Source organism: Toxorhynchites rutilus, chromosome 3, assembly GCF_029784135.1.
Source record: "Toxorhynchites rutilus septentrionalis strain SRP chromosome 3, ASM2978413v1, whole genome shotgun sequence".
Taxonomy (NCBI): Eukaryota; Metazoa; Arthropoda; class Insecta; order Diptera; family Culicidae; genus Toxorhynchites; species Toxorhynchites rutilus.
Window position 1 is genome coordinate 216,534,450 of NC_073746.1, and position 16,902 is coordinate 216,551,351.

General features: G+C 42.1%; 1 protein-coding gene across 1 annotated transcript; it reads right to left on the reverse strand.

Moving 5' to 3' along the window:
- Positions 1-15,963: 15,963 nt before the first annotated feature.
- On the reverse strand, positions 15,964-16,518 carry LOC129773930 (uncharacterized). Its single transcript, XM_055777599.1, has one exon. The coding sequence runs from the start codon at positions 16,516-16,518 to the stop codon at positions 15,964-15,966; it is 555 nt and encodes a 184-aa protein (XP_055633574.1).
- Positions 16,519-16,902: the final 384 nt, after the last annotated feature.

The following is a 16,902-nucleotide window of genomic DNA, read 5'->3' on the forward strand; positions in this document are numbered from 1 at the left end:
CATAATACTCCTGTTATAGAAGCTCGCTTCCTTATTGGCAAAAAACTCGGATAGCCAATATTCACAGGCCTCTTTTGTGGCTAACTTCTGACTACCTAGCTCGTTCGCCATGGACAAAAACAGGTAGTAGTCACTTGGTGCAAGGTCCGGACTATACAGCGGATGTAAAAGAACCTCCCTTCCGAGCTCCCAGAGCTTCTGGCGCGTAACCAAAGAAGTGTGTGGCCTGGCGTTGTCCTGATGGAAGAAAATGCGGCCCCTGTTTATCAAAGATAGTCTCTTCTTCATGAGTGCTACCTTCAAGCGGTCCAGTTGTTGGCAAAACAGGTCCGAATTGAGCGTTTGGCCATAGGAAGCAGCTCATAATATATTATTCCTTGACAATCCCACCAAACACACAACAGAACCTTCCTGGCCGTTAATGAGGGCTTGGCCACCGCCTGAGCCGCTTCAGCGGGCTTCGACCACGACCGTTTGCGCTTCACGTTGTCGTAAGTGACCCACTTTTCATCGCCAGTCACCATCCGCTTCAGAAACGGGTCGATTTTGTTGCGATTCAGCAGCGATTCACATGCGTCGATACGGTCAAAGACGTTTTTTTTGCGTTAATGTGTGTGGCACCCATACATCGAGCTTCTTTGTGAATCCAAGCTTCTTCAAATGGTTAATAACGGTTTGATGACTTATCCCCAGCTCTTGGCCGATGCTACGGCTGCTACTATGCCGGTTTTTCTCGGCTAATTCAGCGATTTTGTCGAAATTTTCGACGACAGGCCTTCCGGAGTGTGGCGCATCTTCGACGACCTCTATACCAGAACGAAAACGTTGAATCCATCGTTGTGCGGTGGAAATGGAAACTGTATCGGGTCCATAAACTGCACAAATTTTATTGGCAGCTTGAGATGCATTTTTGCCTTTGTCATAGTAGTACTGTAAAATATGTCGGATTTTCTCTTTATTTTGCTCCATATTTGCGACACTATTACTCACGAACAACTTAACCAAACAAAACACTGTCAAGGACTATATTATAGCGCGCAAAAATACTTTTCCAACAAGCTATAGTATGACTCGATACAATGAATACAACTAGAACTACGCGCTTACAACGACACCTCGCGGAAATACCGCAGGACTTTTTGACAGCCTAATATATGGATTGCATTCAAGTGTATTGCTACATTCCACGCCGACAGCTTCGAGAAGTCGCACGCGCTTTGTGTACGTCCCGTTAGTGTGATCGGATACCGTTAGTGAAGCTATTTTTTCCCGCATTGGTGCTTATTAGTGTCGCGCGTGAACTGGATACAGTGTTCGCGATAGCAGAAAGGAAAGGTTCACTTCAGCCAAAGTTGGCAAAGCGTCTGGCTTTTGGTTTTCACCATATCATCGCCATTACTATCGGCATCAGACATCGGTGATCAATCCCACACAGTGTGAAAGCGTGAAGAAGCACTTTTTGGTGGTGGTAGTGTTCGATTGCCATCTCACTTGCGCGGAGCGCCCAGCACGCAATCAACCGAGCGTCAAGTTCAGCTGCACCGGTGGGTGCGTTTAGGTATTTAAGAGTAAATAATTTTTAAGATTTGATAGTTTTAAGATTAAGAAAAATATTGTATTTTTTAACTGCCGCATAATCATGGCAGAAGGGGAAAGAGAGTTTCCTAATATGGAAACCTCTGACTCCGAAAGTAATACCGCTTTAGTTGTGCAAACGGCGGCAGGAAAATCGCTAAAGCGAAATACCACTTCGGAAGAAGAGTCATCCCACCTCAAAAAACCCCCCTCGAAAAAACTCGCAACCCTCTCCTCTCAATCCCCTGAACCATCCACTTTAACTCAACCCCCGATCTCGCATCCCTCATCTGTGGCTTCCGATCCCCCTCAACCATCCACCTCCTCACCCCCCTCTATCGTCACCGTTTCCGCTCAACCATCGACCTCGTCTTCCTCCTCCGCTGTCTCCGCTCCCCGTGTCAAGATCTATCCGGAAGATGCATCTGGAAATGGCTCATGGGTTGTTTTCTTCCGGCCCAAACCAAACGGGAAACCGCTCAATGTAATTCAGATCATGAAAGATCTGTCAAAAAATTATTCCTCCGTGGTTGAAATTTGTAAAGTTAGACCGAACAAACTACGTGTTGTCGTGGCTGATCGGAAGCAAGCTAACGAGATTGTTGTCGACAACCGGTTCATACTAGAATATCGCGCATATGTGCCCTGCCATATCGTAGAAATTTCGGGGGTGATAACAGAAACGGGTCTGACGAGTGAATTAATAAAACAGGGAGATGGCAGATTTAAAAAGCTTCCTTTGACAAAAGTTAAAATTTTGGACTGTCATCAATTAGGAAAAGTGTCCCAGGAAGAGGGAAAAACAAAATTCACGCCGTCCGACTCGTTTCGAGTAACTTTTGCTGGTTCCGCCCTCCCTGACTACGTTATGGCGGATAAATTGAGGCTTCCAGTACGACTCTTCGTGCCAAAGCCCATGACTTGCAACAAATGCAAATCAGTTGGTCATACAGCAGATTATTGCGCCAACAAGGAGCGCTGTGCCACTTGCGGAGAGCAACATGTTGGGAAATCCTGCAGTGCGACTGAGCATAAGTGTCCATATTGCGGGGGATCCCCACATGAGCTCTCAGCTTGTGAAACTTATAAGAGTCGCTGGGATAAACAGAAGCGCTCTTTGAAGGAACGCTCAAAGCGCACTTTTGCGGAAATTTTAAAGGGCGCTTCTCCACTGGCTCAAGAACAACAACCAATCAACACACATAATGTCTTCGCCACGTTGCCAGTTGACGAAATAGAAGCGGACACAGCTAACGGGAGCACACCATTTATTTTCCAAGGGAATCCCCGGCGCAAAAATGTGACCACTCCCAAAATTCAAGCACAAGTTCCTCCGGTGATAGCCCCTGTTAGCTTGCCTAAAAAATCGAGTGCAACGGATAAGCAAAATCAGGTTCCTCCTGGCTTCCGTGGGAATAGTTCACCTTCGAATGACCCAGCACTTGACGGGACATCAAAAACCCCAAATGTCCCTGTTTTTCCGTCCAGTTCAACTTCCCAATCGGGATTTATAAAGTTGACTGACATTTTGGATCAAATCTTCATGTGTTTTAATGTTTCCGACTCCATCAGAACCATTGTCACCACAATGCTTCCAGTATTAAAGACAATTTTGCAGCAATTGATGCAAACATGGCCCCTCCTTGCAATGATTATCTCTCTTGATGTCTAATTTAAATAGAGAGGTCGGAGATATCACTGTTCTACAGTGGAATTGTCGTAGTCTTATCCCTAAACTGGATACATTCAAATTTTTAATTCATAAGTTCAATTGTGATGTTTTTGCTCTGTCCGAAACATGGCTTTCTTCTCAAAATGATCTCTCTTTCCACGATTTTAATATAATACGCTTGGACCGCGATGACAGATACGGAGGGGTGCTATTGGGGATCAATAAGTGCCACTCATTTTTTCGAATTGACCTTCCACCTATTGGAGGGATCGAAGCTGTTGCTTGTCATGCAAACATCAGAGGCAAAGACCTCTGTATAGTCAGCTTGTATTGGCCTCCGAGAGCTGCGGTTAGCCGCAAGCAACTTGTTGACATGTGCTCACTCCTTCCTGAGCCACGATTAATCTTGGGAGACTTCAACTCTCACGGAACTGCCTGGGGGGAACAGTACGACGACAATCGTTCATCGATGATATATGACCTTTGTAACAGCTTCAATATGACCGTTTTGAACACTGGGGAAACAACACGTGTACCTAAACCCCCTGCTAACCCAAGTGTTCTTGACCTCTCGCTTTGCTCGAATTCACTATCGTTAGATTGCAAGTGGAATGTAATTCAGGATCCCAACGGTAGTGATCACATGCCAATCAAAATTTCCATCACCAATGGGTCAAATTCTTCTGAATCTATAAACATGGCATATGACCTCACAAGACACATTGACTGGAATAAATATTCGGACGCGGTTGCTCTAGCCATCAATGCCATAGATGGTTTACCTCCATTAGAGGAGTATAACTTCCTTTCTCGTTTGATTCATGATAGCGCAGTTCGCGCTCAAACGAAACCCATCTCAGGTTCCACCGTTCGCCGGAGGCCTCCCAATCCATGGTGGGATAGCCAGTGTTCCAAGCTTTATCAGGATAAATCGAATGCATTTAAAGCTTTTCGGAAACGTGGAACCCCTGAAAATTTTCAAACGTATTTAGACCTTGAGAATCAGTTCAAAAATTTGATCAAAGGGAAAAAACGTGCTTATTGGCGAAATTTCGTGGGAGGTTTGTCACGAGAAACGTCAATGAAAAAATTATGGAAAGTGGCTCGAAACATGAGAAATCGCTCTTCATCGAATGAAAGCGAAGAATATTCACATCGATGGATTTTTAATTTTGCACGGAAGGTTTGTCCCGATTCCGCTCCCGTGCAAAAAATAGTTCGAGATATACCACAAGATAGGTGCGATCTTGATTCCGAGTTTTCGATGGTAGAATTCTCTCTTGCTCTCCTTTCTTGTAACAATTCTGCCCCAGGATCGGATCGAATTAAGTTCAACTTGCTGAAAAACCTCCCTGATGTTGCGAAACATCGCTTGTTGAATTTATTCAATCGGTTTCTGGAGCATAATATTGTTCCAGATGACTGGAGACAAGTACGAGTTATAGCTATTCAAAAACCCGGAAAACCTGCGTCCGACTTCAATTCGTACCGCCCAATAGCAATGCTGTCTTGTATACGGAAATTGTTGGAGAAAATTATCTTGTTTCGCCTTGATCGATGGGTTGAAACGAATGGCCTACTCTCAGATACACAATATGGGTTCCGCAGGGGCAAGGGGACGAATGATTGTCTTGCGTTGCTTTCTTCAGAAATTCAAATGGCTTACGCCGAAAAAAAACAAATGGCTTCAGTATTCTTGGACATAAAGGGAGCCTTTGATTCTGTTTCAATAGAGGTTTTGTCAGACAAATTACACTCTCGGGGTCTGCCGCCTCTGTTGAATAATATGTTATATAACTTGCTTTGTGAGAAACAGTTGAATTTTTCTCACGGGGATTCGACAGTAAATCGGGTATCCTACATGGGCCTCCCCCAGGGCTCATGTTTAAGCCCCCTTTTGTACAACTTCTATGTAAGCGACATCGACAATTGCCTTACACAAAATTGCAGCCTAAGACAACTTGCAGATGATGGAGTGGTGTCTGTCGTAGGATCAAACGAATCCGACCTGCAAGGACCCTTACAAGATACTTTGAACAATTTTTCAACCTGGGCCATTGGGCTAGGGATCGAATTCTCCACGGAGAAAACAGAGATGGTCGTCTTTTCTAGGAAGCATAGACCAGCAAAACCAAAGCTTCAACTTTTGGGTAAACCGATCACTCATGCTATGTCATTCAAGTATCTTGGGGTCTGGTTCGACTCCAAATGCACTTGGGGGGGCCCATATTAGGTATCTGAGTAAAAAATGTCAACAAAGAATAAACTTTCTCCGTACAATTACCGGCACCTGGTGGGGAGCCCATCCCGAAGATCTTATTATGTTGTATCGAACAACTATTCTCTCAGTGATGGAGTATGGCAGTTTCTGTTTTCAATCAGCTGCCAAAACACACCTCATTAAACTCGAGCGAATTCAGTATCTTTGTCTCCGTATTGCGTTGGGATGTATGCCCTCAACGCATACCATGAGCCTCGAGGTTTTGGCAGGCGTACTCCCACTAAAAGATCGCTTCAAATTATTATCTCTTCGGTTCTTCATCCGGTGTAAGGTTATGAACCCATTGGTGATCGGAAATTTTGAGCAGCTATTCGGGCTAAATTTTCATTCTGGATTCATGACTTCATATCATGAATTCATCTCCATGCAGGTTGATCCTTCTTCGTATATTCCCAACCGTGTTTGTTTTCCTGACTACATCAATTCCTCTGTACATTTTGATCTGTTCATGAAGGAGAAAATCCATGGAATTCCAGATTATCATCGATCGGGGATCGTTCCTACGATCTTCAATGAAAAGTATGGGCGTATCAATTGTGATAATATGTACTTTACTGATGGGTCCACTATAAACGAGTCCACAGGATTTGGAGTGTTCAACGTATTTTTTAGCACCTCCCACAGTCTTCAGAATCCTTGCTCAGTGTATATTGCTGAATTGGCAGCAATACACTGGGCGCTGGACAGCGTCGCCTCACGACCTGTTGAACACTATTACATTGTAACGGATAGTCTTAGCTCTGTCGAAGCTATCCGTTCAGTGAGGCCGGAAAAGCACTCGCCGTACTTCCTTGAGAGAATACGAGAAATTTTGAGTGCTTTATCCAGACGCTGTTATGTCATCACCTTTGTCTGGGTCCCTTCACATTGCTCAATTCCGGGTAATGAGAGGGCTGACTCATTAGCAAAGGTGGGTGCGATTGAAGGCGATATTTATCAGCGTCAAATCGCCTTCAATGAATTTTACTCTTTAGTCCGTAAAAATACAATCGCTAACTGGCAACACAAATGGAACGAAGATGAATTGGGCCGGTGGCTCCACTCAATTATCCCTAAGGTTAGCCTCAAACCATGGTTCAAAAGTCTGGACTTGAGTCGGGACTTTATTCGAACCTTCTCCCGACTCATGTCCAATCATTGTTCGTTAGACGCGCTACTTTTTCGTTTTAATCTTGCCGACAGCAATCTCTGCGTTTGTGGCCATGGTTACCACGACATCGAACACGTTGTTTGGTCGTGCGAGTTGTATCTTGTCGCCAGATCGAATTTAGAAAACTCCCATCGATCTTCGAGTGTGATGTTCTTACATCCTTTACCCCTCCTTTTCGTCCTTCGCGAACTATCGGTTCCCTTCCTACTAACATTAGAATAAGTTAAATTGTGAATACATATTAGATGTAAGGATAGTTTTAAGAATTGAGTGTGAAGTGTGAGTGTGAATGAGAATGTGAATGTAAATGCGAGTGTGAGTGTGAACATTGCTACAATATCCTTACATCCCATCCTTTTCCCAATCAAAGTGTGTCACCCTTCTAAACTCGAGTCGACCGCGAGTAATCGGTTTCCTATTTTATTAACCATAGAATTAAGGAAACATGTTAATATTTTATAGTAAAAATATATTTAAGAGCGTGGCTCCTTTAAACCTATGTAACTGAGCCTGTAAAAATAAACGGATTAATAAAAAAAAAAAGTGTATTGCTAAAACCAGAGATTCAAAGAAGAATATTCGTTGTAGAGTACAAAGCACGCACATCTAAGAATGTTTGAATGTTTGTTTTTATTTGACGTAAGACTACTAAGATACCGGACTACGTTTAACCGGAAGAAATAGGAGGTAAAACGAATATCTAGGCATTGAAACAGTAGCAAAAAGTGAAAGATTTCGAACGCGAACATGTTAAGAACGGATATGTTAAGAAGAACTTCAATTATATCTTTGGAAACTCATGTTTCCCAAAACTTTGATGCAGTTTCTTGCAATTCAATATACTGTTTCTCTACCTAATTGGTCAAACACTTTACAGAAAATGACAACATCGTTGCCTAACGTGCTGGAGGAGGTGGACGGCGAAGGATCGACACATACACGCGCAGAACTCTTTCCGTTAGGATGCCATTCAGCATCGAGAAAGTTCCGGAAAGATCTAATCATTGCTGGAAAATAATCTGCCAGTTCCTTTGGGAATTTTCAAAATATATTCATGTGAAAGAGTTTAATTGAATGTTTTCTATCCATGTAACACTGTGATCAAATATGTTTCAATCAAGTGCTATTAACAGGTGGTTATCGAGTTGGTATTAACCACTGGTGGGCTTCCAGTATCGAGGAAAATGTGGAAATATCTAATCGTTACTGAAAATAATCTGCCAGTTCCTTTGGGAATTTTCAAAATATATTCATGTTAAAGAGTTTATTTGAATGTTTTCTTTCCATGTAACACTGTGATCAAATACATTTGGTTTTGTGGTTTTTCAGTCAATCGCAATTAACAGGAAAGCTTCTGAAGATTATTCTTCAGAACAAGGTTTTTCGTATCCTATATTGGATGCATAAAACCTTGTGCCTCCAACGTAACGCTCTTGTTTACGAAGTCCCCCAAATATTCATTTATTCATTCATTCAGAATGGATTTAGATTCAACTTCAAACAAATGATTTCTAAATCAACGATAGTCCTACGTCACCCTTGCGGTTATACCATAGATATTACCCTCTTCCTGTTTTTTCTTCTCAATTTTTGTTCCAAGTCAAATCCTATCGGATTGTGCAAATGTTGCAACTTGAAATGCAGAATGCAAAAGTTTATTTCGTTCGGATTGCGATATGTCAAATCCGATCGGGTTCCGTTATATGGGTTAATATGTAGTCCACGGTGATTTTCGACATCCGTAGCGAATCTACTAATTCATGTGCATAAAGGATTAATCTTTTCTTTTAATTAATCAGCAATAGCAGCATGACCTTTCCATACAACTCAAAAGAAGCGTATTACAAAAGATACCAGACATCAATGAAGAACAACATCATTGCAAGAAATAGATCTCCAGAGATACGACCCGTACACTCATGGAAGAATTTGTTGCTTGTTTCAATGTTCAGAAATCCAAAAAAAAAAAAAACAAACAGTTTTGTCATCAAGAGCAAAAGCTGCACTTAAGTCGTGATTTTTCATACTATAAAAAATTTCACATTCTTTGTGTTATTGGGTGGCTTTATCCTGACCCTCTATTACCGATTGGAATAAATTTATGAATCCTAGTTCATGTGCGTTACCTTCAGAATATACATTTCAGGAAAGAGGCTCAGTCATCAAGGTTTGTTTATACAAAGTTTCAACTAATTGCTATGTTTAGTAGGATTCGATCGAATACTCGCTGTTTACTCGAGGTTAAAAGGGCAACATTTTTGTGGGACGGGCCAGGTTAGGGATATGGATATGAGGTATCGTTGTCTCAACCGAAAGTTGCCGCACGCACTGTAGCATTGTGCATAATGACCAGGGATAGCATCTGGTGTTAGACTATCTGTCGAGGGTGGGCGACGGTGAGATGGGGGGACAAGACAAACAAACTAATAACGAAAAAGAAAAACACAAAAGCATTAAATACTTATACTAGACCGTTTCACAAACATATAGATCAACTGCATATAGCAGATGTCGCGAGTTCCCAACACGTCTCTAACAGGAACATAGGGTTGTCTTCCTTGGACCTCAAGGGCATTCAAAAGGTACTCTCTGGCTGCGTAATTATCCGTACATTGCCAAACTGCGTGATCGATGTCATCGTAACCGTTTCCACACCGACAGACGTTGCTTTGAACAAGATTTATTCTGTGGAGATGCACATCTAGCGAGTAGTGGTTGGTAATAAGTCTACTCATTACACGAATGAAGTCAAGACTTACGTCCAAACCTTTGAACCACGAAACCTTTGAAACGTACCGTTTTGAACGGTACAGTACCATTTTTTCGACTACTTTTGGGAGCCCCGTCATTTTATCAATTTGTACCGTATTTCGAATATGAAAATATTTGTATAAAATTCCTGTTGTATTATGCGATTTAATTGAAAACAGAAGTCTTAAACCATGGTTGATTTGTACCAGATATAAGTTAGTGATCTTCCAAACATTCATTGGCCCTGTTGAAAACAGACGATGCATCCGTCAATTAAGTTGCTGCTAATTTTAATGAAAGTGATCTTAAAGGTTTAGTTGATGCAGGAGAAAAACAGGAAGCTAAATTTCTTAAAACTGAAGAAAATTGTTACAATATTGCATTGTAAACTGGAATGCTGTTCTAGAGAAAGTATTAGGCTGTCAAAAAAGTCCTGCGGTATTTTTTTTTGAATTTTCATTTGTTCATAAAATTAGTTACAATCATCTGTTTTAAGAAAAATATGCGCCGTTTTGTTCGATGACTTGTTCCCAACGAGATGCCAACTTCATAATACTCCTGTTATAGAAGCTCGCTTCCTTATTGGCAAAAAACTCGGATAGCCAATTTTCACAGGCCTCTTTTGTGGCTAACTTCTGACTACCTAGCTCGTTCGCCATGGACAAAAACAGGTGGTAGTCACTTGGTGCAAGGTCCGGACTATACGGCGGATGCAAAATAACCTCCCATCCGAGCTCCCGGAGCTTCTGGCGCGTCACCAAAGAAGTGTGTGGCCTGGCGTTGTCCTGATGGAAGACAATGCGGCCCCTGTTTATCAAAGATAGCCTCTTCTTCATGAGTGCTACCTTCAAGCGGTCCAGTTGTTGGCAAAACAGGTCCGAATTGAGCGTTTGGCCATAGGAAGCAGCTCATAATAGATTATTCCTTGACAATCCCACCAAACACACAACAGAACCTTCCTGGCCGTTAATGAGGGCTTGGCCACCGTCTGAGCCGCTTCAGCGGGCTTCGACCACGACCGTTTGCGCTTCACGTTGTCGTAAGTGACCCACTTTTCATCGCCAGTCACCATCCGCTTCAGAAACGGGTCGATTTTGTTGCGATTCAGCAGCGATTCACATGCGTCGATACGGTCAAAGATGTTTTTTTTTGCGTCAATGTGTGTGACACCCATACATCGAGCTTCTTTGTGAATCCAAGCTTCTTCAAATGGTTAATAACGGTTTGATGACTTATCCCCAGCTCTTGGCCGATGCTACGGCTGCTACTATGCCGGTTTTTCTCGGCTAATTCAGCGATTTTGTTGAAATTTTCGACGACAGGCCTTCCGGAGCGTGGCGCATCTTCGACGACCTCTACACCAGAACGAAAACGTTGAAACCATCGTTGTGCGGTGGAAATGGAAACTGTATCGGGTCCATAAACTGCACAAATTTTATTGGCAGCTTGAGATGCATTCTTGCCTTTGTCATAGTAGTACTGTAAAATATGTCGGATTTTCTCTTTATTTTGCTCCATATTTGCGACACTATTACTCACGAACAACTTAACCAAACAAAACACTGTCAAGGACGGTGGCAGAAAAGAAATGGGATTGGGAGAGAAGAGTAATACTGTTCAATCCGGTGACCGAATAGAGATGAAATTGGGAGAAATGAGTAAACCGTTCAATCCGGTGGCAGAAAAGAAATGGAATTGGGAGAGAAGAGTAATTCTGTTCAATCCGGTGACCGAATAGAGATGAAATTGGGAGAAATGAGTAAACCGTTCAATCCGGTGCCAGAAAAGAAATGGGATTGAGAGAAATGAGCAAACAGTTCAATCCGGTGGCAGAAAAGAAATGGAATTGGGAGAGAAGAGTAATTCTGTTCAATCCGGTGACCGAATAGAGATGAAATTGGGAGAAATGAGTAAACCGTTCAATCCGGTGCCAGAAAAGAAATGGGATTGAGAGAAATGAGCAAACCGTTCAATCCGGTGGCAGAAAAGAAATGGGATTGGGAGAGAAGAGTAATACTGTTCAATCCGTTGACCGAATAGAGATGAAATTGGGAGAAATGAGTAAACCGTTCAATCCGGTGCCAGCAAAGAAATGGAATTGAGAGAAATGAGCAAACCGTTCAATCCGGTGGCAGAAAAGAAATGAGATTGGGAGAGAAGAGTAATACTGTTCAATCCGGTGGCAGAAAAGAAATGAGATTGGGAGAAAGGACCGTTCAACCGTTCAATCCGCTGGCAGAAAAGAAATGGGATTGGGAGAGAAGAGTAATACTGTTCATTCCGGTGGCAGAAAAGAAATGAGATTGGGAGAAATGAGTAAACCGTTCAATCCGGTGCCAGAAAAGAAATGGGATTGAGAGAAATGAGCAAACCGTTCAATCCGGTGGCAGAAAAGAAATGGGATTGGGAGAGAAGAGTAATACTGTTCAATCCGGTGACCGAATAGAGATGAAATTGGGAGAAATGAGTAAACCGTTCAATCCGGTGCCAGAAAAGAAATGGAATTGAGAGAAATGAGCAAACCGTTCAATCCGGTGGCAGAAAAGAAATGAGATTGGGAGAGAAGAGTAATACTGTTCAATCCGGTGGCAGAAAAGAAATGAGATTGGGAGAAATGACCGTTCAACCGTTCAATCCGGTGGCAGAAAAGAAATGGGATTGGGAGAGAAGAGTAATACTGTTCATTCCGGTGGCAGAAAAGAAATGAGATTGGGAGAAATGAGTAAACCGTTCAATCCGGCGGCAGAAAAGAAATGAGATTGGGACAGAAGAGTAATACTGTTCAATCCGGTGACAGAAAAGAAATGGGATTAGGAGAGATTAGCGAAATGTTCTATCCGATGGTAGAAAACAATGGGAGATGAACATACCGTTCAATCCGGTGCAAGAAAAGAAATGGGATTGAGAGAAATGAGCAAACCGTTCAATCCGGTGGCAGAAAAGAAATGGGATTGGGAGAGGAGAGTAATACTGTTCAATCCGGTGGCAGAAAAGAAATGAGATTAGGAGAGAAGAGTAATACTGTTCAATCCGGTGACCGAATAGAGATGCAAACCGCAAACCGTTCAATTCGGTGGTAGAAAAGAAATGGGATTGGGAGAAAAGAGTAATACTGTTCAATCCGGTGACAGAAAAGAGATAAGATTGGGAGAAATGACCGTTCAACCATTCAATCCGGTGGCAGAAAAGAAATGGGATTGGGAGAGAAGAGTAGTACTGTTCAATCCGGTGGCAGAAAAGAAATGAGATTGGGAGAAATGAGTAAACCGTTCAATCCGGTGGCAGAAAAGAAATGAGATTGGGAGAGAAGAGTGATACTGTTCAATCCGGTGACAGAAAAGAAATGGGATTAGGAGAGATTAGCGAAATGTTCTATCCGATGGTAGAAAACATTGGGAGATGAACATACCGATCAATCCGGTGCCAGAAAAGAAATGGGATTGAGAGAAATGAGCAAACCGTTCAATCCGGTGGCAGAAAAGAAATGGGATTGGGAGAGAAGAGTAATACTGTTCAATCCGGTGACCGAATAGAGATGCAAACCGCAAACCGTTCAATTCGGTGGTAGAAAAGAAATGGGATTGGGAGAAAAGAGTAATACTGTTCAATCCGGTGACAGAAAAGAAATGAGATTGGGAGAGAAGAGTAATACTGTTCAATCCGGTGGCAGAAAAGAAATGAGATTGGGAGAAATGACCGTTCAACCGTTCAATCCGGTGGCAGAAAAGAAATGGGATTGAGAGAAATGAGCAAACCGTTCAATCCGGTGCCAGAAAAGAAATGGGATTGGGAGAGAAGAGTAATACTGTTCAATCCGGTGGCAGAAAAGAAATGAGATTGGGAGAAATGACCGTTCAACCGTTCAATCCGGTGGCAGAAAAGAAATGGGATTGGGAGAGAAGAGTAATTCTGTTCAATCCGGTGACCGAATAGAGATGCAAACCGCAAACCGTTCAATTCGGTGGTAGAAAATAAATGGGATTTGGGAGAAAAGAGTAATACTGTTCAATCCGGTGACAGAAAAGAAATAAGATTGGGAGAAATGACCGTTCAACCATTCAATCCGGTGGCAGAAAAGAAATGAGATTGAGAGAAATGAGCAAACCGTTCAATCCGGTGGCAGAAAAGAAATGGGATTGGGAGAGAAGAGTAATACTGTTCAATCCGGTGGCAGAAAAGAAATGAGATTGGGAGAAATGACCGTTCAACCGTTCAATCCGGTGCCAGAAAAGAAATGGGATTGAGAGAAATGAGCAAACCGTTCAATCCGGTGGCAGAAAAGAAATGGGATTGAGAGAAATGAGCAAACCGTTCAATCCGGTGGCAGAAAAGAAATGGGATTGGGAGAGAAGAGTAATACTGTTCAATCCGGTGGCAGAAAAGAAATGAGATTGGGAGAAATGACCGTTCAACCGTTCAATCCGGTGCCAGAAAAGAAATGGGATTGAGAGAAATGAGCAAACCGTTCAATCCGGTGGCAGAAAAGAAATGGGATTGAGAGAAATGAGCAAACCGTTCAATCCGGTGGCAGAAAAGAAATGGGATTGAGAGAAATGAGCAAACCGTTCAATCCGGTGGCAGAAAAGAAATGAGATTGGGAGAAATAACCGTTCAACCGTTCAATCCGGTGCCAGAAAAGAAATGGGATTGAGAGAAATGAGCAAACCGTTCAATCCGGTGGCAGAAAAGAAATGGGATTGAGAGAAATGAGCAAACCGTTCAATCCGGTGGCAGAAAAGAAATGGGATTGGGAGAGAAGAGTAATACTGTTCAATCCGCTGGCAGAAAAGAAATGAGATTGGGAGAGAAGAGTAATACTGTTCAATCCGGTGGCAGAAAAGAAATGAGATTGGGAGAAATGACCGTTCAACCGTTCAATCCGGTGGCAGAAAAGAAATGGGATTGAGAGAAATGAGCAAACCGTTCAATCCGGTGCCAGAAAAGAAATGGGATTGGGAGAGAAGAGTAATACTGTTCAATCCGGTGGCAGAAAAGAAATGAGATTGGGAGAAATGACCGTTCAACCGTTCAATCCGGTGGCAGAAAAGAAATGGGATTGGGAGAGAAGAGTAATTCTGTTCAATCCGGTGACCGAATAGAGATGCAAACCGCAAACCGTTCAATTCGGTGGTAGAAAATAAATGGGATTTGGGAGAAAAGAGTAATACTGTTCAATCCGGTGACAGAAAAGAAATAAGATTGGGAGAAATGACCGTTCAACCATTCAATCCGGTGGCAGAAAAGAAATGAGATTGAGAGAAATGAGCAAACCGTTCAATCCGGTGGCAGAAAAGAAATGGGATTGGGAGAGAAGAGTAATACTGTTCAATCCGTATTATAGCGCGCAAAAATACTTTTCCAACAAGCTATAGTATGACTCGATACAATGAATACAACTAAAACTACGCGCTTACAACGACACCTCGCGGAAATACCGCAGGACTTTTTTGACAGCCTAATATATGGATTGCATTCAAGTGTATTGCTAAAACCAGAGATTCAAAGAAGAATATTCGTTGTAGAGTACAAAGCACGCACATCTAAGAATGTTTGAATGTTTGTTTTTATTTGACGTAAGACTACTAAGATACCGGACTACGTTTAACCGGAAGAAATAGGAGGTAAAACGAATATCTAGGCATTGAAACAGTAGCAAAAAGTGAAAGATTTCGAACGCGAACATGTTAAGAACGGATATGTTAAGAAGAACTTCAATTATATCTTTGGAAACTCATGTTTCCCAAAACTTTGATGCAGTTTCTTGCAATTCAATATACTGTTTCTCTACCTAATTGGTCAAACACTTTACAGAAAATGTTTTTCAATGTTTTTTTATTGAAATTAAAACAGACCGAAAAGTACAACTTTTTTTTCGATGCGGGTAATAAGGACACGTAGTGGGGGCAATATGGACAGGTTTGTAATATATGAAGCGTAGAGGAATACTTTTATTTTACCAAGGTCTGAACTCATCACGAATGTCCGTTGAATGATGAAAAATTCGAATTAATCCACCTAGAAGTGATGTTGTGCTTTTCAGCAGTTTCAGCAGAACAGACCGTCAACTATTTTGCTTTTGGTTCCAGTCAGCTTGTGTCCGATGGCGATTTGATTTCCATTTATACGCAAGGCATTCCTTAGGAGCAGATTAAAAAGTCTTTTCCCAGTCCATCTCACTCCCACTGACAATTGGCCGTTTTACCTCTCCAGTACAAATTTTTCAATAATTTAAATTGTCCACTCAAAAATGAATTTACTTTTCCGTGCATATCTAATATCACTTCCTTGTTAACTCACAAACAGAAATATAATCATAAGCGAATCTAATTTTGAAATTAATCCACTCAAAATGCTTCATATCGAAGCATCTAAAATTACATCCGCACGCGGAATTATAGACCGTTCCAGAAAGTATGGGCACACTTGGAAATGACTCTAACATGCGTATTTTACGTTTTATGAAGAAACTTTATTCAGCAAATATGTTCTCTATTATCTCTAGATACAAAAAATAATAACAAAACCTTCATTTGATTAATCATATCCAAGATGGCGAACTTTTCCTCGTACGTGCGCCATAAGCTTTTGCACAGATGAGTTTCCGACGCTTGTGGCTGCTTTCTTCCAGTCTTTTTGAAACTGAGTCACTGTAGTCGATCGCTTAACATGTTTCCTGAGGTACGCCTTCACTAGAGCCCAAAAATTTTCAATTGGGCGTATTTCCGGGAAATTTGGAGGATTCATGTGCTTCGGAACAACATTGACCTCATTATCTTCAAACCACTGCAGCGTAGCTTTGGCGTAGTGGCAGGATGCCAAATCTGGCCAAAAAACTACTGGATCCTTGTGTTGACGGATCAGAGGCAGCAATCTTTTTTGCAAACACTCTTCGATGTATATTTGTGTATTCAAAGTAGCAGTTGTGACGAAAGGTTGGGAAAATTTACCACACTGACATATTGCTTGCCACTCCATGGCTTTTTTACCGAATTTTTCGGTATAAATCGATGTTTCCGTTTCCTCAAGACTTTTCTCTTCCGTTACCGTATAAAACTGCGGTCCCGGCAAAGTTTTGTAGTCCAGTTTCATCATCTATTATAATGCAGTTTTTATTCTTGCTCAGGATACTGTCGTACAACTTTCTGGCCCTTGGTTTCACTGATGCGGCTTGTTGTGGACTTCTCTTTGGCTTCCGTTGCTTCCTGTATGTCTTTAGGCCAAGTCTTCCCTTAGCACGCACAACATTTGAAGTAGATGTTCCCACTTTTTTGCTACATCGCGTACCGATGCCGAAGGTTTGGTAGTAAATACTTCTTGTATCTTTTTGTCGAGTTTTGGGCATACTGGACCACGTTTCCGGCCAGTTTTCGGCAGATCCAGAAAGGAATTCTCCTCACCATACTTACGGATCGCAGTTCGAACAGCTTTAACGCTTACGCCTTCCTGTTTCGCCAGTTTTCTCAGGGACAATCC